The following is a 25,152-nucleotide window of genomic DNA, read 5'->3' as shown; positions in this document are numbered from 1 at the left end:
AGGGGTGGGGGGTGTTGTAGGGGTTTTTTTGTTGGTTTAGTTTTGTTTTGTTTTTTTAAATGGAAAGCTGAGCGTACAACACTTATCAATAGTGCAGACTCTCTGAGACTGGAATTCACAGTATCAAGTACCTAATTTCTCTGTTGAATAAATTAACTTTGACTTCAACAAATAATCAAGTAAAATATTCTTAATAACCACAGCCTTTGACAGATTTAAAATTTGTTAGTATATTTTGTGTGTCATCACTACCATGTTTCTGAGACCAGAAATTTCTAATTTGCTTTTCTTCCCTGCAATTTTTACTGAAATTTATCAGATTTACAATTTATCCAGGATATTGTTAGGTCCCCTTAAGAGAGAGACACATATAAGCTTATTATCTCCATATGCAGATATTTGAATGCTAACAAAAAAAGAGCAGTGTTATATATAATAGTTAATATTTTTCAACTTCCTACATATGAGAGGGTGACATTTCTAGATGTATACTCACAGCTCTTTTAGCTGTCATGCAAAATAAAAATTATCTTTAAAAAGGTATTTATGACAAAATATTTGTTCCTTACCACTCCCCTGTTGTTCTTCAGTTCACCATGACAACATACAATGCGTGAATTGTCAATCAATGAATCCCTTTGGCCTTCTTCAAGATAAATAAGTCTCTCTTTGTAATACTGGCATTCAGATTCACCAGTCTTTATGTTGATTTCAGCCACTATGCCCTGAATTATACTTATCTACAGAAAAACAATGAAAACACATGAACTTTAGACAGTCCAATATTCAGAGGTATCTCCTAGTAATTTGAACTTCAGCTACAAGAAAGTACATCTTAATTTACTTCATATGTTCCATGAATTTTTTTGCAGACCAGTTTATAAGAGTATTAATATTTGCAATAGAATTAAACAGACTACAGTGCACAAAGATACTTTAGTTTGGCTTTATCATTGTTTCTAACAATGGCTTAAAATCTGGTATTTAGCTCTTTGTATCAAAATGAAATAGGCAGAATTAAGATAAACAGATATTAAGAAATATAATTGGAGATGTGTTTTTGTCAGCTGAAATGTGCCAATAAATGACACAGGACAAGCAACCTGCCTTAAAAATGTTTATTTAAAATGGATTATAATTCTCTGTAAACTGATGTATCATAGCAGAGAACAAGAAACAGAAGAACTACCAAGATCTTTATCCTGCAAAACATGCAGCTAGCCCAAAACAGTAATTTTCAACTTTTGTTCATTATGAAGGTTACCCCCTGGCAATAAGGTAAATTAATTTTATTTTACAATTCCACTACTTGCACATACCTAAAATTTTACAATTCAAAGTAATAATTATCTTGCCTTTTTAATTTACAAAAAAACCCCAACTTTTAAAGAAAGCTTTGCCTTTTCTTTAAAAATACGCTGTCTTGAACTTCCTTATACTATGCAGTCTTTAAGGACCCTGATTATCTGAAACTTAAAATACGTCTCCTTAATTGAGCATGTGGATATGAAGTTCTGTTGATTACAGTAAGCTCTAACAGTGATCATAGGTTGCTTAGACCAATCAAATTCCTCTGTTATATAACTGGAGGTGGAGCAGGGAAATGGGTTGGGACACACATGCCCAAACAGATAATTCAAGAATCTACTGATCCCAGGATCAGCTTGGCTCAGTGTGCTTATAGCAGACTGCCAGACAGGAAAACAAATGTACTTCATAAGCTTAAAACAGTGTTAAGAGCAAGCCCGACAGAGTAATTTCTGTTTCCTAATTTAACCTGGCAAATATACAACTTATGAAATACATCACTTCAAAGGTAAACTCTTCTGCTGAAGCAGAATACCACAAAGCTATATAAGGCTAATGAAATATCAACAAAAAAATCCTGACTATATATTATTAAACAACTCCCAAATACAAGCACTAGAAGAGAGCATTTAAAATATTTTTTAGAAGATATTACCAGATATTATGTAGAAAAGCAAACCTTAGAAATAAGCAAAAGCATTCTTTGAGATATTTATGATTTTTGTTTGGATTTAAAAGAATATGCACAAGGGGAAAATATACCTTATAGATTACATCTAAATGCAAGTATCCAAGCTTTGAATTTAAACCACAGTAGTCCAATACTGATGATAATATTAATTTAGAACTGCGTTTCAAACAAAACCGCTACAGTAAACTGATGTACTCCCAGATATATGAAAAATCCAGTAATATGTGCATACATGCAAGTATATACGTGTGTGTGTGTGTGTGTGTGTGTATATGGGAAATCTTAGAAACATTTCTGAATATCTTAATAAGGCCCCTTTCTATTAATCAGGAAGTTTTAAAGCTTTGGATTTATCCTCTGGTTTTATTTCAGAAAGTGCAAGGCTATTCTGAATGAAAAACAGAATGAAGGCAAATTTCAGCAAGCAACATTCCTGCAAATGATAATTAATCTAGATTCAGAGGTTAGGTAAGGTCTCAAGACAGGGAATAAAACTTAGCTAAATCATCTAAAACCGGAAGAGAGATCTCCACACTACCCATCTTAGATTAGAATACATTTAGAATAAATGACAATGACCAGACAAGAGCTGTGGAAAACACCTCCCACCCCCCTCCTTTTTTTTTGGCATCACCTTGGTATCGAAATAGGATTTAACTGGGGGAGCAGGACTAGATATTTCACGTATTAGTTTCAGCTGCCCATGTAAGTATTTGCCTTTCCATACTTCATGTAGTGTCCCATAACTCATTAGTAAGCTAAAAGTGCTGTCAACTCCTAAAAACACCCCAAACCAAACAGTAACTCACAGCTTCTTCAAGGTGCTGCTGATCTGGATGATCATTTGGTGTGTGTCTCAAAATTTCTCTGAGTAGTAATGGGTATTTAACCAAACGACTTCTTGGGATGTCAAGGAAATTCCAAAGGTCCAGTTTGCGACTGAAAGGAGACTCTAAGCAGCGCTGTAGGAAATCTTGCACTCTGTGATCTTGTTTCTTGTGATCCAGTAAAGCTTTGGCTGCTACTTGATTGCTGCAGTAGCTGTCATAGGAGTTCAGGCATGGAAGCTGAGAAAAAGAATAAATTATTCTGCAGCTGAAACAAAGCACAGTTTGCTACATCGGAAGTTTCACGTGATTCAGGATGTCAAAACTCAAGCTGAGAATCTTTAACTGGAGATTATCTCCAACTTATTGATGATAATGTTTCCAACATACGTAAGGTTTACAAGGGTCCTCGTCCTCTGACCACCTCGTTCATCAGTTAAATAATTTAGAAGCTCTAGCTCATCTCTCAGTTCCCAGAGGTCTACAATATTATTCCAAAGCATTAAAAACATCCATGATTTCAGACTAAACACTAGTTAGTGAAGACAACAGTTTAACACAGAAGTCATTTTAATTATGAATGGAAATAAAAGCCTAGGAATGAGTACTCCCAAATCTGGCCTTTTTTAGATAAGCAAATTTCTACAGTCAAACTTCTGTATTGCCCTCGAGAACCTTGCCCAAACTAAGATGACAAAACTGTGCCTTAAATCTGAGAAAACCTAGCTTGTATTTCGATTAGAACAATATATCCATTTATAAAAACTGCTATATTAACACACAATTATATGTAAAATCTTCAACAAAGGAAATTAGACTTGGAAATACTAGGAACAAGAGAACTTCACTGGCGTTCAAACATAGCACAAAATAAATATATTTAAAATTACTTTACGCAAAGAAAAACAGAGATAATTTTTGACACAAGTTTATCATTAACTATCTGAATTAGGTACCAGCAGCGATCATTTCTCTTATTTACAACAGACCACTCTCACACAGAGCTGCTGAATGTTATTACCTAATCCCCTAAAAACTTCAAGCCCTTTTTTTCCTGCTAGATTTCATTACTGACATATACTTACAAATAAACTTTTCACATACCTAAAGCCTTTAAAAAATAGCTCTTCTTCATTATAATGAGCATCGACAGAACTAATAAAAGCTATTTTCAGTGTTCATTTGGATACTAGTGAATTGAATTTACCAACATTTTCTTTCACAGGGCAGCAATAGCATTGCTATTGTATCCCTGCCTGTCTTACTGTAGCAAACTTCTAGAAAACCAGTATCTTCGACAGCACTTAACAACTACCTGTTACCTTGACTGGAATGGACTGACATTCAAAAATAACTACAGGGTGCCTTTACACATTGTGACTGTTCAAGCATCATTTGCCTAGAAACCAGAATACAAATGGGGGCAGATTCTCAAATTATCTACATCAGACAAACTTCAGTCTGACTCTTGATTTTTGTTTAAGGCATATTAAATACTGCTTGTCTCCTGAATAGTAAAAGCTTTAAAAGCAATGTCCTAGTCTGAATCTTTTAATGGTAAATCCCTGAAAAGAGGGAAATATTCCATTATGTCCCTACATAGTTGCCTTACCTTTTAAAAACACTTTTAGAATGTATTTTTGACATGTTATGCTAGACGTGGAAAGGAAATTGTCTGATAAAAACTATGTTGCAGCTCCAAACTAAAGTCCCCAAAATGATTAAAAACTCTGCCTTACCCAACCCACAAGGATATGGCCAACATGTTCTGTGGATCCATCAGGTTTCCTGACTTCTTGAAGTCGCCTAAGAAGATCTGATCATGATTAAAAAAAGAAAAGAAGCTTCATTTAATGACCAGATGACTATAAATCCATGTGTGATAGTAATGCAAAGACCATTTGAGTTTTACCTTCATGTAGAGGAATTAGAGAGTCCAATGTTCCAAAGATCTGGTTCAACTCTTGTTCTGTCATTATGGAAAGTTTAAGCATTGGGTCATGATAAGCCTGAGAACAAAAAAAGGAGAGCTCTGTAATTAATCGTTGGTAGTTGAAAAAACAGTGACAGCATTTAAAACTCCCTGTAAGTAAAAACAGACCAATTGCTGAGAATAGTTTAGTTTCATAATCATATCTTAAATTATCAATTTCATACTTTAAAAAAATGAAAGCAACGTATTTACGTGTTTTGGAAAGAATGGGAAAATAGAAGTATGTTTTGGGGTTTTTCCCATCTTACTGTCTTAGTAATTATAAAAAGCAAGGGTTATTTTAAAAGTGGTATGAACCAAAGAATACTGTTTGGTTGGGTTTTTTTAAAAAACCCCATACCTTTTTTGCTAACTTCAGGTCTTCTATCAAGTCTTCTTCTCCCTGGGAAAGTTCAAAGATAGCCTATAAAGAGAGACACAAATATTATGAAATATATTTATTTAATCAATACGCAACTTGTTGAGTTGATGTTATATTCTGAACAGCTGTCTTAATACCATGTATCAGAGCTTCTCTAGTAAACCTAATTGCAGAATTAAAGTAAGGCTTTATTCCATAGCTACTGAATCATGCACAGTATTTTTTTGAACAGCGCTATATCAGATTGTTCATAAAATGCTTATCTGAAATAGTCACAGAATTAAGTTTTGGGTTTTTTTCCAAATGGATGTGTTTCCAGATGGGGAAGCTATCTTCAGTGTGATATTTTGACTCAACTGTAACTTAACTGTTTATACAACTATTTGCATTGGAGTTTGTTGTGTTCCCTTTTAACACATGCAGCGGTAAAAGTTCCAGGTAGTCTAGTAAGTAAAAGAGAGATGATCTTTAAAACATTTCTTTGGTAGTGGGCACTTTTATTTTGGTACCAGTTCATTTTCTTGTTAGGAAGGCTGAGCTCAACTGTTGGCTGATGTTAGTTACTTCTCTTGAAGCAGATTTGAGACTTTAAAGATGGCAGATTAAAAATAATCACCAACCTAATACAGTAACTTCCCGAAATACCATTTATTTGCTTATTGTGTGATTTCATTCTAAACTGGGGAACGCTAAAAGTTAAGAGCACTTTGGTCAGTTAGAATTACTATTTTTACAATCAAGGCTTTCAACCTGCCTAAATCCTGGAAGGACACCTTCAGCTACTGCAGATCCTCCTAGCTTGATACTACAGTTAACTGACAGCACACACGTGAAGCAGTTCAGATATTCTGTTGAGGCATGCAGTATGTGAACCAATATAGAGCAGAACCTTCATGAAAAGCTTCTTGGAACACAGCTCATTTATTTGGGCTTGTTTGAAGGGTTCTGGCTTCTGCCCCAAGACAGTAATGACTGTTACACTAGGCAAACAGTTTCTGCAGTTTATTTTTCAATAACCTGCCTTTCAAGTTCTCAATTTTAAAAGTTATTTCCTATGAATTCTTGCACAATGTTAAAAACTGCACAAGAAACGCTTGATGTTCCTGCTGTTTGATTTATGACTCAGTCCCTGAAGTATTCTCAGAGAGATTGTTTAAACTTTGTTGATACTGCTAGAAATTTCTTTAGGAAAAAAAATAGTCCTGATTCTAAAGGAGCTCTGTCATTATTGGCTGTAACACAAAACTGTTTAGACTTTGCCACGTATAACACATTAAAACCACTGATGTACTTTTTCTGCTTTGGAACATACCTCTTTCAATCATATATCATTTTCTAGCACTTAAAATTTCCTCAAACACGTTCTTTTCCAAGGGAAATGATTGTGGATTTCTGTGCATACATATCACTTGATGAATGAATACCCGTTACTGAAATAGCATGCTTATCTATCATTACTAGAACAACAAAATGGAACGTCAAAATATCAACCATCACTACAGAAACTGGCATACAGAACCTGTACACTCGTGCAGCCAATCACAGCACAATATATCCTAGTAACTCTACATTTATTAAGGAAATCTGATGAGCTGATTTTAAAAAAGAATGTATTAGTCTAGTACAGCTTGAATTATAAAGACTATGGAAGGAATTCTGCTCCTAGTGGAGGTGGTGACGTTCTGTTTAATTTCAGGAAAGCTTCAAGTGCTATCCTAATGCCTACTAGCATCCCTCAACCTCATGCTTTAAAGATAGCTTTTGAACACGCAATTTATGGGTAAAAAAAATTATACCTCTTGACGCTTGATTTCTTTCGATGTAAGCATGTGATTGACACAAACATCAAAGGTCTCACTCCACAGTTTGCTACCTCTCCGTTTTGTGTTAGCAGGGGGCATATTTCGAGACCATGGTCGTGGACTGAACAGATCTGGGCGACTGTCACTACGGAAACTGATAGAACGCTAGAAATACATAGAAGAAGAGGTTTTATTGTTAGAAAAGTTTCGCTTTTTTTTTTTCTAAGCAATTCACATACATAGTTCAGTACAACAACCAAACATTATCTAATTAGTTTTGATTGTGAATAGCAACGCTTAGTACTGGGAATGTAAGAAAATTGTAATACATCTTTATGGAAGGTCAGTACTTCCATTCCTGCAGTGAACTATGTCCATGTCCTGTTTTCAACATGTTTAAAACTATACAATGCATTCATATACCGTGCAACAGGAATGAACTACAGGCACAATGGTCCAACACAATAAAACATAACTGATCAAATACAAAATTTCAACTCAGTACACACACAGGAATTATTCATGCATTACATCTATCTGCCTCATTAGATCCCTAATACTTTAAAAAAATAGAACTAAGGCAAATTTTAGAGACAAAACTAACATGAATACTTTTTTGGTTCATTTTGAAAAAAATACTCAATTGTTACACACAAACTCTGGAAAGCTAGGAGAGCAAAATCTGGTACATAAAGAATCAACTGACAGTTAACAGAATTGTTGGGTTTTGTTTATTTTTGGGGGTGGCATTGTTCAAAGATATCTGTAAACACTAGGTCCTACCTTGAGAATATCAGATGAAAAGGTGCACTACATCAAACACATATTAATAGTTTAAGAAAAAAGTTCTCAGTTGGGCAGAAAGAGGATTCATAAAGTGAGACTGCCCTTCAAACCCTTTCCTCTTACCTTAGTAAGTCTCTTGCTATCTGACAGCAATACTTTTTTGTTTTGTTTTGTGAACTGTCAGAATCATGAAAGATTTGATTGGTATAATTATTACAGGTATCTCCAAAAGCAGGATTAAATAAATAGTGATATAATGCTCTAACTGACCAAACTGGTTTTGATACATGGAGAAAACCCTTTCAACTGGTAATAACCTGCTTCTTCAGATGTATAATGAGATCAAGAAACTAATTCACACAGAAAGGTGTGAAATGGATGTCTGACTGAAAAGAGAAGAACAATCACATTATCTTTAAGGAAAAGGTATGTCAATATTCAGATTTTAATGTTTATGACAAGCAACAAGCCGGATTCTTTTCACACCACTTGCTCCTACTTACTTAGCAGTTTAGGAAATGTGTTAAGAAACCAGTGTTAGAAGACAGCAATTTGTGATACACCAGTATTGTGTTCTGCTCTGGTAGAATCTTTATTAATATTTCTGGAGCCTCTAAACTCTGATGATGTGTACTAGCAACTCCGTATCTGTTGTCTGGTCTGGTATTAAAACTTCAATAAAAACAAGTCCAATTTTAAGTGAGACTTGAGACTTCTATTTTCCTGTAGACTCTTAAAAAGAGTCCAGGCTAAGCATAGACACTTTATGCTCGTGCTGTGCTGTTTTGAAAAGATCCCTTTCTTGCTTCATTAAAATTAGAGGCTTCTTCTTGAAGTCCTACCTCTGAAATGCCTCAAGTACTTCACATTGTTGAATTACTCTACATTTTTGTTGTTATTTAAAACCTGCCTTACACAATCATCTTTCAATTGCCTTGGGTAAAAATATTTAAAATAAATTCTCTTCATTTCCAGGTTGAAAGCAGTACATACAAAGTACAATATCTGAAATTCTCCTCTGAAGAGCCCATGAAATGCAAACAGTGCCTATAAATACAGTGTTTTTAAAATATAAGACGACATTTATATAAATAAAAACTGTGCCTTTTAACAGAAGTCATTTTGAGCCCTACTTGGAATTGACAAAACCCCTAAAAATAAACACACACACACATATATACCAACCTTCCAAAACTGTGCAAGTCAGATGCTAGTCTTCCTTCAAGAGTTAAGAAGATAAGAAACACACGTGAAATTACATGCTTAATTTACACTTGTTATAAAGATGAATAATGAAATCCATTATTTTCACATGCAAATGGAAAGATTAGGGAAAAGGGGCAGGTGTGTTGCATCCACAAATCACCAACCATGAGAATGCAGCCAAGCAGAACAGTCGTCATTCCATGACCCAAGGTGGAATGCCCCTTTCCATGCATTCCCATATGCATCCTCCAGTATCTAGCTCCTGTGTTTGTGGTGGCATTTTCTTAAAGGAATGTTTTGTGTCGAATGAAGAAAGTACTTATAATGAAAAGCACCAGACAGATTTTTAAAGTAAATACCTTGATCTTCAAACCTTTTAACAAAAAGTCACATATCATGTTATAAAATGACATGCACCCTTAACAGCAAACTGAAATTAGAGTTTTGAAAAAAGTAAGCTTGCACATCCACTGATAGTAATGTTTCTTTATGCTGTGTGAGAATGCTTGATGCTGTTCTCTACAGCCCTATACTGTCCTCCATAGGGCAGAAGGGGCACAAAAAGGCTAAGAGACTCAAAAGGAAACCAAACTCCCCAAAATCTTGCTTGCTTGCTTGCTTAGCATCTTTGCTCCCTGGACAAAGTAAGTATATATTTGATTGATTTCTCTCATACACCAGCCTTTTAATTAACCAAACAACATGTACCTTGATAAAGAACATTGGACTGAGGGGATTAGTAGTGGAAAGGGACAAAAATGTTTTGACACGTTATTTAACAATGAGGGCAAAGTCCACTTCAACAGCAAGTGGTTTCTTTGTCACATTTCCTTCTTTTATACACTAAGGCAAAAACACTGACTGACTTCAGGTACACTGAAATCTTGTTAGGCTGGGAATCACACACTTCAGCCAGGAATCCAAGCTTATTTTAACATATTCTCCTTTGCATACACATTGCAGAGATTGGCTTGTAAAGCTATGAAGAGACAAATTAATACATCACCAGGGAAATACTATTTAATGCTAAAATTAATACTTTGTCCCTTGAGAGTCATGCATACTTGAATCATCACTGCTGTAACAGACAAGAACAGAAATGGGATGTAAACCTGATATATAAGCCTAAGTAAATTAATTCTTTATTTGGGGATTTTTTATTTCAATAAAACTCTGACAATTTTAAGATATATGTACAACATCAGTTTAACTATCTCAGTTCTACCACTTTTTTTTTTTTCCCCTCTCCAAATAAACAGACCCACGTCATTTAGTGGACTAGAGCCCTAAACTGACCTTCTACCGGAAATGTTTTTAAAAACAAGTTTAAAGGTACTCTGGCGGTATCTTTGCTACTCACCATGGCGGGGGGGGGGGAACCAGTCATGTGACAGAATCCCATGAGAGAACTGTAGGAATGTCAGAACAGCATTTCTATGTCTCCAGTTATTTAAAAATATTTTCCTAGTTTCTGTCTTCCTTAAAAAACATGTCCATCATACTGGTTAAAAATGACACCAAACTGGGATTATTAAAATTTTCATATAACTCCAAAAACTAAAGGAGCTGGGGAAGAATCCAGTCACAACCCCTGATTTTGTTTACTGCATTTATCTGAGCGCAATAGCTTTCACCAGCTGTTAGCAGACTATTACTATGAAGGAACTAACTGATGTTAATTCATGCAATTAACAAACTTTAGTTTCAGCTGCAGTAAAACAAGCAGCTTCATGTACTGGGAAAGGGGCACTACAGATCAAAGTCTGAGCATTCAGAACTGATGTTAAAAAGATTTTTGTTCTTAAGGATTTTTACAAATTTCTAACGTCCTAAAATAGATACAAATAATTTGGACTCCCTGCACAACTAAAACTGAAGTTGCAGAGGAAGCTAGCCAGACCTGACTCTTCAGCATCAGCTGGAGTTCTTTTTCTGATCCTATCTTCAGCTTAAGCTGAACAACACAGCTGTGAACAAGACCAAGTAGAAACAAGCAGATCATCGTAATCATTAGTCTAGCTTGATGCAGACTGAAAATACAGCTATAAAATAAAGTGATTTTCCAGGTGGATAAACAAATAAAAATACCTGCTTAGCATCTGGTACTGAGCAGATACACAGACAGCCTCTGCCAGAGATGAAGCTAACAGCATTATATTAGTCAATTAGTCCGCAGAGCTCTGTGTGACAGAAACAGCGACTACGAATAGTCAAAAAAATCAGAAAGGAAGCTGTAAAGACTCCATGTGTTTTGTTATTTGGAATCCTTGTGGAAAAGTACTGACAATAGTTTGGAAAATCATTAACAAAGTTAAGACAACACAAAAAACCCAAAATACTCTATAATCAAAAAATATATGAAACATGAAAGGGTGCTAAGAACATATCTTAAAAGTAAATACATAGATCTCAAACATGGAGGTGTTTCTTCAGCCTGCATGCAGAAAGTTCATTAAGTGGAAGTTACATGTGGAGAGGTAAGGAAAATTATGCACAATAAACTTTAACTCTTACATATATCTTCCATTCAGAAAGAATATATAAGAAGGTTTGTTTCAAATACCATAAAGGAAACTCAGAATTTTCTAGTTCCTTTTATTGATGCTGTTGGAGTGGTCTTTTTGGATGGATGCTCTGTTGGATTTGTTTTGTTTTCTTCCAGGGGAAGAAGTTTGTATTGGATGTTGTGATGATGATAGTGGTTTTCTTCATTTTACAGATACAGAACATCTAACAGCAATGCAAGAAGAATCATGGATTTTGATTGAAATAACAGTGAAGATATATAAAAATTCATCCAGTAAGAAAAATCAACACTTTTTTCTTTTTACAAGTATCACACCATGAAAAAAAATCCTGCTCTACACTGTTCCAACAAGGCACAGTGACAGCTATGTCAATACATAATGAAGTAAAAAGGCTATACGTGCTTCCCAGAAGGTTTCTAAATAATTCCAAATAGGGCACCTGAGCACAAGGTCAGCCTTTTTTTTTTCCCCCCCTGTTTTACTGTTGCTGACAAAATCAGTAAGAAGTCAATTTACAGCCAGCTATGAAGGCAGTTTTGAGAGACATCACCAGCATTCATCACTTGGAAATGGATTCAGACCCAGAATTTGGAGAACATACAGGTTGATTTCTCATGGCAGCTCCTTCAAGCACATAGTTACTTAGAGGAGATGGTATGAATAACATCACTGTTCAATCTGCTTAGAAACAGACAGTTAATTAAAATATATTTTTATAATCAGTGTGAACAGAGCAAGACCGAAATGCTTGCAATAAAGCCACTGTTTTCTCTCCTATTTTTGTATAAATTTGCCCTGAAACACATTTATGTAGCTCTCATCTCAGGAAGCTGCTACTACATGAGTGAAACGATAGTTTCAGACAGTCTAAATCAAACTATTAAATACAATATTGTACTGGACAACCCCGTCTCAAAGGCATTCACTACAGAATGCAAGCATAGGTACTTAAATGAGGACAACAGCTGTCTCAGGCTGTGAAAAGGGAAGTGCTGTGCTTAGAAGCAGTTTAGCCAAAAATTAATTCACTTTCCACACTCCTCACAACTGGAACTAATGTAGTCCTTTCAGAGTTGGGCCAATTTTTTCCTGGAGACAGACTATGGAGGAGATTTATACACCCCAGGGAATACAGGCATCTCTGCTCTAGTCACGCTATAATACACCTTCTGGATCAAACCCAGACTGAGGGGAGTTCAGCCACTTTGCCTTTCCACCAGCCCCAATACATGTGGCTTTTCTATGCTGATGTCTGCACTTTCAAAATCATAGGAACTGAACACAAGAAAACCAATGTTAAAGAAACCCTGTAGTATCAGTTTTCTAGGTTAACTACCACCATAGAAAAATGGGGGGGTCTTTCCCATGACTTTTTCTTTATTTGTCATGATTCCTAGCTCTAAAGTTTTATTTATTTCCTCCTTGAGATTGATAACTTCAGTAATACTCTCATTAAACTAATTTTGATTAAGTAGGATTTTTAATACATTCAAGATATTTTTGTATTTCCTCTCATCAAAGAAATTACACTTGTTAAATGACTTTCTTCAGATCTTACACATGCCTTCTTACACAAATAGTTTTAAAGAGGGAACAGTCTGTCTCCCTGGGCCAGATCCACAGCTGTAGAGCAGCTCCCATCTGCTTGCCACTCAGGAGAACCATTAGGAGCTGAGCACCCAAATGTTTTGCAGTCTAGGTCTGGAGGCACAAATACTTTACAAACTACAGTTCCATTAGCCTCTGAGTATGTTAAATATTATTCACCTAATCTACAATACAGAAATTGAAACTACAAAATTATTTCATTTCTAAAATGCATTTAGAATTTGCTTGCCCTTTATTATTTTCAGCAGCAGCTTTGGAAAATTACTTTTTTTCCCCAATTGTTCACTCTTTTGTTTAGGCAAGGTTAAAGTTCACTACACAGAAGGAAATTTAGCAGCCCTACGTGACTAACTATACCAAAAATAACATTTACAAAGAAACCAACCAAAATTAATAGAAGATGTCATGGAAAAGCCTGTTCATCAAATTTAAAAAGCAATAGTAATCCTTTAGTGTAACAGCTTTTCTATGCTGCAGGTGCAATAGTTTTCTTATTGGTAATTAAAAAATGTTAATTATCTGGAGAGAGATGTGGTTTTTTGAAGTGAGAGTTCAGAGTTTTTAGGTGGAGTGACTCTGCAGTCAGAAGTTGCCTAAACCTGTTTGGCCACGTTACAATGGTGGGGGGGGTGCGCATACCTTGGTTCCCGTTCCCATCCTAACCCTGGGAGAAATAGTGAGTATGTGTGCATTCCCCTCTCAGCAAGGCATTTACCGCAGTTACCTGAAGTGTCTGGCTGAACCGCTTCAGTGGAGTGGCTCGTACAGGAGGAATGAGACTGGCTAGTGATGTAACTCTGGAAAGCGGCTTGACCCGTTTGTTACTGGGCTCCTGTAGGAGGGGGAGGAGGACAAGGGAAAAAAAAGGGGCGAGTGTGAGTATAATCAGATGAAACATTGCTAACTGTTTTGCTGACTTCCCTAAGAAAGCATTTGTAAAAAGCAAGTCTGTAAACCTGATATATAATTAGAGTAGTAAATAAACAATAGCAGTTTTACATGCTGACAATGACAGATTACTCCTGGCTGGTACATACAGATCCTGGATACAGCTGAAAAATGTAATGATGGAGAAGTTGGCAGGCTGGGGCAGGAGAGGAAGGGAGGAAGGTAAAGAAAGAATAAATCATTTTGTTGTGTTAACTCATTCTTATAAGAGAATTTTTCAGCAGTGCTCTGCAGCTGATGCATGTTATGATAATCTTGTCACCAAAAGGAATACTTTCAAATAAAAACATTTCCTTTTGTTTCTTTGCCTCTGGCACTGTCAGCATGTGACTCTGTTCAGTTAAATGTATTTTATTCCAGAAAATATAATTAGATGGAAATGTCTAACTGTAATGGCCCTTTGAGTGCACATTCCTATGGAAATACTTATATATACAGGCAAACACATTAATAACATGTTTACAGACATTTACTTTTTGCATAAAATAGAAAGGAGAATTAAACAAAAATCTACCATAAAGGATTCAATTACATATTTTTCTTTTCATATATACTTTTAACAGCACTTATTGTAATACACAACCACTTCAATATAATATGCCAATTATCTTGCAGATTTAAAAAAAAAAAAGGTTAATAAATCGTAACACAAGAAAAGTTATTATAAATACATAAAAATAGAACAGTTACCCTTGGCTTCCTAACCTCCATCTGACATTTAATGGATCTTGAACAGCACATGCAAAAGGCAACTTTTGACAGAAAAAGAGCCAAACCTTCCAAGTGAAGTTAAAAAAACCATCCAACATCATATTTCAAGGACATCCTATAGCAGTTCATCTTTCTTTTTCAGCCATGCTTATAAAGTTTGTGTACGCTTGCTATGCCTCCAATTTCCTAGATACAGCTTTAAGAAAATGAAGCATGCCTATTATCCTTTTGTTCAGAAATCCAAATCCTTCTGGGAATAACGCAGATTTATCATCCTTCCTGATACCAAAAATAATGAAGCTCAGCAGCGATGATCATCATCTGTAGTACTGGCAAGAAAAATTCTCTTCCATTAGTACAGCAGAGGAAAGGTGAGAAGCAGCTACACATTTAATTTACTTCTCAGCAGGCAGACCTGAAAATCCATAAATGCCAGCTGAGATGAGGGACAAAGTGTTTAACCCTCCAGCAAAAATAATGTATTCCATCACACGTGAAACTGGCATTAAAGAATTTCAGCAGCCTAAATCAAGTTACATCCTTATCTTCACCATTGCACTGCTATTCATATTCTTTTGTTTTCAGCAACCATGTCTTTGACACAGGTTTTTGAAGGAGTATTTTTTTTTACGTCATTGCAGCACCACTAGCATACTTATCTACAGCATCACCATCCCCATTCCCCTCCCCCCAGCCCCTGAAAAAGAAGAAAAATCTTTGAGATTTTACTGTAATTCTTCTCTAACTGGTGGCTCAGCCATCAGCTGTTTCTTTTTTATGATTATTCAGAATGCCAGTCCTGGTACACGAATAATATCCCGTGGCAGAGCCTGCTTGCTATGAACTGTGCTGCACTGCAGTGGAAGGACATGAAGTCCCAGAGTTGGGCAATGCTGTGCCAGCAGCACAGCTTTTGCTAGCAGCTCTACCTTAGCAGCAAAGATTATTTAGGCATAAATATCACACCCTGAAAGCAAAATCTGGAAACCAAGACTGTATGGGCTTTCCAGAAGCCAGGGAGAGGGTGATTAGGTTTAAAAGATTTCTCCTTCTCTATTGTGTATCCTTTCTATTACCTTAGAACTTTGCTGCTATCTGTATGTTCTTTGGTCAAAAAATTCAACTTATGCAAAAAAGCACAAATTTGATCTATACAACATCATAACGATATATCTTGCTTTCTGAAAGTTAGATTGTCCCTATAGTCTTACAGACATTTTTCCACACACACTGTGATCGATTCACAGTTTTGCTGTTTCTTCAGTCTTGACTTACAACAAAACTAAGGCCAGAAGCCCTTGGATAATTTTCTGAGGAGTCTACTGACAGCAAATGAAATCACAGAAGTAAATCTGTATTTCACAGCATCTCTGCAGCATTTCGTACGAGTGTGTTGCAAAAAAACTTGAATGAAACCTCCTGAGTAGTGTTTAAAACTAAGTAAGGAACAGCAAGTCAGTCTATCCTTATTTGAATACTTCCAAATGCTGTGTGTGTGACTGCAGCTGGAGTTTATTAATTACTACCCCCAAAACCTGCAGGCTAAGAACTCAGACCAGGATGTAATTTGCTCTGCCATGTGGGGCACATAAACCTCAGGCAGCTGTGAAAATTGATGCACAGCATCAAATAACCTTGGAGAAAATCAGCCTAAGTAAAAAGAATGAAAATCAACTTCTCTCTTGGAGAGTGAGAGAAAAAAAAAAGAAAAAAAAAAAAATTTCCCCTTCTTCACATCAGACTGCCCAAAAGCTCTGAAATCTACACTGTCTCCTAGCCAAGGATGCCTGCATTTTCAGGGGGAACACAGCAGAGACCCCTCAAGCCCTTTAAAACTCCCCCATCCATTTCAAGGAGAAAAATGCTAAGGCAGTATAATTTTTACTAATGTTCATGCTACAACACCTTACTGAAAGCAGAAATTGATGTTAAAATAGAAGGAACTCCAAACAGAGGTTCAGCCAGTATCAAAAACCATTTATGCTCTTCCAGAGCTTCTTGTTGTAAGCCACCAGATTCCAGCACTTCTCCCAGTAGTCAAAGTTAGATAATGGCTTGTGAAGGTATGTCGGCAAAGGTCCTACCCCTTCTGTCAGCACCCCGTTTTGAATTCCCCATGCAATGCATTCCGATCTCAGACTGAAAAATCAGATCAGAATTCAAAACAGCTAAATATATCGTTCAAATTAGGAATTAAATTTTATTAAGAGATCAGCGTATTACAGGATTCTCTCCAATAGAATTATTTAAGATAACTTCAGAAGTCTGAGACTTTACACCTTTACCAATGAGTTCTGAAAGCAAATCTTGTTAGTCATAAGTTCTTAATTATGGGGAAAGCTCTCTGAATACTTCTAACGATTTTCACCCTGCATTAGAAACCGTCTAGTAGGTTAAGATACCTAGCTGGAAGTGAGAACTCATCAAACCTTAGAGCTCCAGGTGTCATCTCCCTCAGAGAAATCTAACAAGAGCAATCAGCACTGAGTCATCCCTTCCAATGTGGAATAATAAAAGTACAGGTAAGGCTTTGACTGTGCAAACATACAGCACTGCTGGAGCAATTCTAAAACTGTAAGACAGTAACACTGAAACTGTTAGGCACTGGATCACAGTCTTTCTGTTGCATGGTCTACACCCATTCTGCCCCTACCTCCCCCTTCATCAGTACTCTTTCTCAAACTGTGTCACCTTTCAAACCAGCACCACAGAGCAGCTGAACAAACTGCTGAGACCAATGATCTGGACAGGGGAAAAATTCCACAGTCAAGTGCATAAAAAATAAGTTTTAAACAGATGGTTGTTTTTCTCACCAAGGGCTCTGTTCTTCACAACCAACAGATCAAATGGAAAGAGGAGAGTGTGTGAACTGTTCTGCTTTAACCAGAGATACTGACCAGAATCTGCACTTGCACGAGTCCAATGAGACCAGGGAGCTGTGTTCCAGATGCTGCTTCCCAAGCCTCTTCAATTTTATTTATTTTTAAAATAGTAAACTGCTTGTGGTTAGGAATTCCTACTAATTTATCTCCGATTTTTCCAGTAAACCAGGGGTCCCACAATCATAAAAATCTTTTGGGGTGTGAATCTAAGCACAGGGAAACACAGAACTGCTTGATTCCAGCGTCTGGCCTGCATGAAGGGGCTCCACACTGCCCAGGTAGAATGCACATCAGGTTCCAGATCTGTACCTCTGAGTGTGTTCAGAAGACTCTGAGCTACCCACATCATCACTCCTCCTTCCCTCCTGCTTCCCCTCCAAGTTCAGGGAATTTAGAAGCAGACAGGATTAAGAGATAGGGCTTAGTGTCTGGATGCAGTTTCAACCACCATCACCTGTCCAGACCAGGAACTGGGCCAAGTTATAACACAAAAAAATCAAGAGTTACAATGTTTTGCCTGACCTTTTAAAGTAGTTATTATTGGTATTAAAAGTAAGTTCAGAGTTTTGAAATTACTAAATGTTAGACTGCATTTTCAGAGTCAGGAAAGCTTGCCAAAACAATACGTGAAGTTAGAAAACAAAAGATCCAGACTACAGTTTGGCAGAGTTTCCAAAATGTGGAGCTGGTATATGTGAACAAGTAACGTTAATCTGACAGGGCTCTAAATTTGATATAAGGCTAAATAAAGCTGAAGGAAACATAAGTGCAGGAACTTCAAAGGCTGAACAGTCAAGTGAAGTCAAATTAATACCTGACTAGGCTAGAACAAAGAGCAGATGGCTTTTGGGGGGAGTTGTATATTTGAACTCAAGATGACTTTGGTAACATTTGAATTCAGAGAGCAAAAAACTGAAGCTGGAAATAACCACGTATATATGCAGCCTCAAAAAGAACTCTTGAAACTGTGAACAAACTGATAATGGAAGCAAATCTGTGTCCAAAATCTCAATGGTTCTGGAAACCCGACAGTGAACATTTCAGACAACTACTATGTCCTTCTGAGAGAGTATATTTTTATCACATACTTTTCTGGGGAATTCGTAGGAGGAGCGATTAGAGTAATCACAACGGCATGATCACCGATTATCACAGATTAAAGATGGGAAACTATCAGACTAAGCATTCGACAGCCACGGAAGCATGCTAAAGCAGAAGATCCTCTGAAGAATTAGGCACTTAGATTAGCTGCAACGCACTGACAGCTAAACCGATGTTATATTTATTTCTTCATTATTGAAACCAGCACCTACTAATTTGATGTATTGTATGCAATAGCATACTATACAGATATGAAAGCTTCTAGAAGGCTAATTAGGGGAAGAAGCTAACACTTCTCGTGCTCTTCATCCACAAAATAAAACAATTCTTTTACTTGTGTATGTAAAGAATGGAATTTTCCCCAAATTCAAAGCAGAGCATCAGTGAGTTAAATCAATTTAATAATATTGATTGGTTTTCTATACATTGTCATTCAAGAAGGCCACCTACAGCTTAATTATCACATCTTGATGAATAACTTACTCTAGCAAAAGATTGCTTTTAATTTTCTAACAAACAGAAGGAAAGGAAGCAAGAAGAACTAGGCCAGGTTCCCTCTGTATTGCCCTAAGAACAGCAGAATCAACGACCTGGGGATAACACACACTGAAGAGCACTGAGTAGTAGTCTAGGTGCCATACAAAAGGTCTTCATTTGCTTCAGTACATTACTTCAAAATTCTTTCACTCTATGCTTCTGTCCAGCTTAGCCACTGATTTCCTCCCAGCAAAGATTAAAAGCAAATAAATGTACGTTCACTGCTGGTATGATTTGTTTTTCCACCCGACTCTCCCACCTCTTCTCAGCAACTTCAACAACAGTCTCCATGTCAGAGAACCGGTGCTGAACTTGACAAACAAGGGAAAATGAGGGGTCATTACATTTGGGTCTTCAGCCCAGGTGAGGCACTACTGTGACCACACTGTGTTGATTTTTCTGATTGTATTTAAAAACAAACTAAACAAAAAAAAATTTACAGAAATTTTTTAAACATCTCAGAAAATAAATGCTATGTGAAAACTGGTACAGGAACTTAGCATTTTAGAATATTAGAATTTATGCTGCTTACCTTCAAAAGCAAACTAACCTCTCAATCCAGACACAAAACATCTGAAAGTGGCAATACTTGTTAAAAACATCTTAACTTACTGGAGTTCAAGTTCTGAGATAATTACTTAAAGTAGTATCTCTGGATTTGGGGTTTCTAACTTTCTTGATACTTTATAAAAAACATTATGGGTCGGGGTTTTTTTCCCCTTTTGATATACTTTCTATTTGTGAACCAAAACAAACAGGTACCCAAGCACGCACTCAGTGCTACAGAAGCATTCATTAGTGCAAAATGGTTTAACTTAAATTAGTCCCAAAAGAGTTAACAGTGTAATAAATCGAAGACACTATAAATTGAAACAGTACAGTAACCTTTGTTTCAAACCTAATTCATAAGCAGTGCCAGCAAACTAAAACAGAACCACTCTGTTTCAGACTTCATGTAACTGGATAAATTTCCATACTCCTATACTTTAAAGGTTATTAAGTTTTAGTAAACTTTATAAGGGTACGTCAACATTTGTCATGGCAGGAAGCCCAGTATTATTATTTTTATTAGTCTGCTACTAGTTAAATTGGCCTAAGATTAAACAGTTCTAATAAATGCCCCCAAAACTTGCAGTTACTACAGAAAAAAACCAAAAAACAAACACAACACATTCAAGCCCTGTTCCACAGGATGTTATCAGTATTTAACCTTCAGGACAAAAACAAACAAAACAAACAACAAAGCTTAAAATATAAAAAGCAACTTATGTTACAGCAGATTGTCTTAACACACCAAACATTTAGCCTAAAAATAAATTAAGCCAGGCTTTTTGCATCTTCAGAGAAGCAAATCTAAAACCAGAACAACTTTCTTAATTGTTATTAGCACTAATGAAGACTTAAAAAAAAATATTTGCAAAGCAGAGATTGGCCTTTGCTTCATAATATTTTAGAAATACTCTGATTGGGAAATTCTAGAACATCCACTCTTCTAGAGCTGAGGCTGATGGTCTAGGTAGGTAAGTCTGAAGCAGTTCTAAGAACAGTTCAGTGTTGCACAAATCCATTCTGAAACCTAGGAGAGGAATCCCACCCGTAAAACTCCCAGCATCACAAGAATAATTTATGAAGCTATTTAGGCAAATGGCTACATAAAAGCCACTTGATCATCCAATAAACTGTGTGTATCAGTGATACAACTTTCCTTCAAATCCATAAGGGATTCACCTGATGGGAGCAGGTGAAAGTTTGTTATTCCTCCTCTGCCAGTCTCTGCAAAACCAGCAAGCCAATAAAACAAAGTCCTGAGACATTTGGTTTCAATCACAGTATCATAAAGATGAGGACCTGAAATGACAGGGTACAATGAAAAGCCATACAGAGAAGTGGTGAAGTATCCTCAGTCAAAGAATATCATCAGAACTTTGCAACACACTGTCGCATCATGTGTTCATCACAGATTGGCTCCTTGCCACATATTGGCTGCTCTCATTAGTCATCACCCTTAAGACCTCAGATTTCATTTGCCACATGCAAGACAGAACCACTGAAGTGTCAGGAGCATGAGGACAAGTTGCATCCAGCTATCTTGACTGATCATTCATCTGCAATACTCAGAAATCAATATATCTACCAGGAGTTAGGAAATGAAGGCCAATTAACAGAAAAATCTCACACTGAGGTGAATTAACACAAGCAACAAAAACTAAAAAACCCCAATAACTAATCTAGAGTTGATTAAACTCTGCATTTCCTCTCATTAGAAGCTGCTTGTTCAGACTACCTGAGAAAGACCTTTTCCATTCTGGACCAAACTGGATATGAAGCTGGGCTGCCAATTAACAAGCAGACATCAGATGGTGAGTTACTGAATGGAAAAATAAAGGCAAGCTGTTTGTTTCAAATTGCCATTAAGCAGAACAGATCAGCAATTTCAAATGTGGAGGTTCGACATATTTCCATGTTTAGCTCACTGCAGTTACACTGCACATGAACTTACCTGCAATATATCGAAACCGCAACTTGCTAATGTTCCATTAAATATGAAATACAGACATTTACAAAGATCAAAGAAAATTCATGACTTGTAGTTTATCTCATAATCTTTTGGCCCCTCTCCCTCTGGCTCCATGCCTGGTTCTCATGTTAGGGACGTGCCATGGCCCAGAGGCCCATTGGTCACCCTGCAGGTTACCCCTCCTGAGCGCCCAGCTAAACACAGTCCTGGCAGCCTGAACCTCCTGCACGCCGCGCCAGTGGGGGTATCAGGAGACAACAAAAGACTGATCGCACACAGCCCCGATTCCTACATCTAAGATTTCTGCAGTATAAACGATGTAAGCAGACATACAACTTACTGGAGATGCAAAGGAATTCTATTCCACCATTGCACTTTTTAGAGCCTAAACCCTGTATTAGATCCTGTACGGCAGAACAGAACGCACTTACACTGAGGAACTCATGTCCTCCTTCCCATGACTTCACATTCAGACCTTTAAACCTCAATCTGTCATCGTGTGCTCTTATCTGCTGCCCATTCACTGGCTGCACTTCACTTTTTTTCCTTTAGAGGGGGTGATAAGGTGCTTTAACCAGTAAAACCCAGAAAATGGTATGTATCACCGGGAAAGATGTGGGGCTGCTTATATCTTAAACCAAGCAAGTTTCAAGTTTTACTGTCTCTATTTTTTGGTCATGAAAAAGCTGAAAGGAGCCCAACACCTCTGTACCGTCTACACCGAGAACTATTTTACAGGGAGTACGCAACGATGTATGTAAAGGCTTTATAGTATTTCCTCTATCAACTCATTCCTCAGGCATTGCTGTGTTTCATTGCCCTAAAACCGCTTTCAGAAATAAATATTATAACTGTATTCTGCATAGAGGTACGCTAGCCTTTTCTCAGAATCCAGATTTTTACTGCTCATATACATTTTTCATTTGTCATTCTTTTGTGACTGTGCTACTTCTGTGGAATTTATGCCAGGGAAGCTGATGTGGCTTAAAGAAAGAACTGTAAGTAGAAAACCTCTGTTCTCTTTTGTGCCACTGACTTATTCCTCAAGAACATCCCTAGTTTTCCACAGCTGCTCTGCCGACTTCAAGTGAAGCCCAAGAACAAGAATGAATTAATCTACTGACAAAAAGTTTCAGCTTGTCACCCACAGACCTCCAGCTGGAAATTCGGGAAAATTTCAACAGTAAAGTATATGCACAAGATTTTTGCTGAATTTCATCCCATGCAAGTACTGTTGTACTTGATTTTCCAGACTATATTTTGTATTTGTTCAAAACAAGTGCTAAAATATTATTGTTCAATAAGGTTAGAGGAAATATTTTATAATCATGAGTTTTGATGTAAAAACAAACATCTACATAGCAGCAAATCTGTTCTGCTCCACACGTATCAATGGTTATGCACAAGCTAGGTTATTAAATAAATTAACCAACTTCCCATGTTAATAAATAAAATGAAACTCAAGTTTTCAAAACCAGAAATTCATAAGCCCCACAAAACAAGTTTTCTGGTGTAGTAATACAGAATTATGGTAGAAGGTGCCCAATAGCTTTATTTAGCCTTATAAATACTAAAGGGTGGAAGAACAGTTTAATATTAGAGCTTGAGAAGAATCAAGGATTTCTCCCCCCCCTTGACAGACTTCAAAGAAACAGGCTGCACAATTCTATCCTTATAAAGCCTTTCCCAAAGAGTAGTGTTTATTTCTGCTTCCTTAACCAAGTTTTTGGAGTGGCAGGTGGTCTTTTCATATCCTCCTAACAAAACCCAGAATGTTTAAAAGTTTGTTTTTCAGAATTCTGGCAGTCCACCATACTATTGGAAACAGTCTGAAAGCACAGGGTGCATTTTCTTATTCATATAAAACACAAACTGAAAGATTATAAATCCAAAACAACTGTTTGCACATTGTAATTTTGATTGATCACATCTGTTATTAGATACTTCCTCAAGCTCTATGCTTTCACTGAGACTTTTTCTTTGAAATTTAACTATGATCGAGCTGCCTTCCTAACTGTAAGAGTAACACTCCAACTCTTCAGATTTGGCAATTCTATTCATTCACAAGAAAACCTTTACACAGTAAAAAAAAAAAAGTAAACCCATATTTCTTTAATATTATAGTTAGTAAAATGAGTACCTTTAAGAAAACTATTTGGTACTTGTCCTTTCCATAGATGTACACACACACACACACTCAGGGTGTTCCTTTTCAAAAACACACACACTTGAAAAAGCCTCCACTTTCATTAACCGCAATAATTAAATCCCTTTATGTAAAAGCACACTGAAAAGCAAGAGTGCAGCACCTTATTAGGTCTTAGCTTAAGCATCATAATTAAATAGGGTCACTTGGCTTATGTTACTTTTACTTAGATCCACTCAACTGCTGGAGATAATTAATCTTTGATGTAGTTGTATTAAATGCACCCGATTCAGTACACTGTCTTCACGTTACTCATCAAACGAGACTAGTGAAGAAGCTATATAAGCGCTAAAAACTTCCAGAAAGAAACTTTATCCTTCCTCCAGTGCAGCTACACAGAATTCACTGTTTTCTTCCCAAACAAGCACACAAAGCAACACTAACCTGAAGTGTCAGATATTTAAGTCTTTCTGAACGTTTGCTCCTGACATATTCCACCATTTATGAGAATTTTGCAAGTGACTATGTTGAGTTTGAGTTAACGAGTAAGATTTTTAATGTGACTTGAAAGGATCTCATGCATTTTCAGAAACAGAGTACCCAAGCTGCTGACAGGGCAGTTTTCCGTTAACTATTATCCGATCAATTTCTTTGTTTATCACTTAGAAGGAAAAGACAGCGCTTTAAGATCCCGTTTTCCAAACTCCCTCCCAGTTCCTGCATAAGTTTAACAATTTGTAAGTAACGGTTAGCCCTGGAATAAAAACCACACAAATTACTTTAAGCTGCCTATCGAAACCAGGTATTTCCCAATTTCTACCTAAAAGACTACTTTTAATTCCTTAAAGCGACAGACGACAAAAACCTAGATTCTTTGTTCCTCGCCTTATTCTAAGGGGAAGTTCAGTGCCTAGAGGAGGCAGTAACGGATGCCTAAACCAACCCGGTACCGGTTCACAGGAGCCTGCTTTGAGGCCGTTACTTTCCCCGAAGCAACACGGACCGCCTCCGAGGGGCGCAGCGCTGCAAGCGCCCCGGCGCAGATCAAGTACCTCGGTCTCTCTAGCTGGGCTGCTCACCGGCTGCGCTCCCAGGGCGCAGCTCGCCCTCTTGACGGGCAGGTAGAACGGGTAGTCCTTGGCCACCATGGCCGCGGGAGGCGCGGGGCCGCCGGCCCGCCCGGCTACCAGAGGCGCGCC

General features: G+C 37.1%; 1 protein-coding gene across 5 annotated transcripts in view; it reads right to left on the bottom strand.

Annotated features, from left to right (window-relative positions):
* The window catches only part of ARHGEF3 (Rho guanine nucleotide exchange factor 3), a 137,325-nt gene that overhangs the window by 4,804 nt on the left and 107,369 nt on the right, over nt 1-25,152 (bottom strand). For 2 of the 5 annotated variants that reach the window (XM_026857229.1, XM_026857230.1), the window contains 7 exons: nt 13,835-13,942; nt 6,977-7,147; nt 5,160-5,222; nt 4,739-4,835; nt 4,566-4,642; nt 2,809-3,066; nt 570-740 (listed from right to left, as the gene is read on the bottom strand). In XM_026857229.1, coding sequence (XP_026713030.1) covers nt 570-740; nt 2,809-3,066; nt 4,566-4,642; nt 4,739-4,835; nt 5,160-5,222; nt 6,977-7,147; nt 13,835-13,942 — 945 coding nt within the window. Of the gene's footprint in view, nt 1-569; nt 741-2,808; nt 3,067-4,565; nt 4,643-4,738; nt 4,836-5,159; nt 5,223-6,976; nt 7,148-13,834; nt 13,943-14,748; nt 15,368-25,005; nt 25,144-25,152 lie in introns of those variants that run through there. The other 3 variants (XM_026857231.1, XM_026857233.1, XM_026857232.1) reach the window with 3 other exon arrangements.

Source organism: Athene cunicularia, assembly GCF_003259725.1.
Source record: "Athene cunicularia isolate RWA chromosome 12 unlocalized genomic scaffold, athCun1 chr12_part1, whole genome shotgun sequence".
Classification (NCBI taxonomy): domain Eukaryota; kingdom Metazoa; phylum Chordata; class Aves; order Strigiformes; family Strigidae; genus Athene; species Athene cunicularia.
This window is presented reverse-complemented; position numbering and strand designations above follow the sequence as displayed.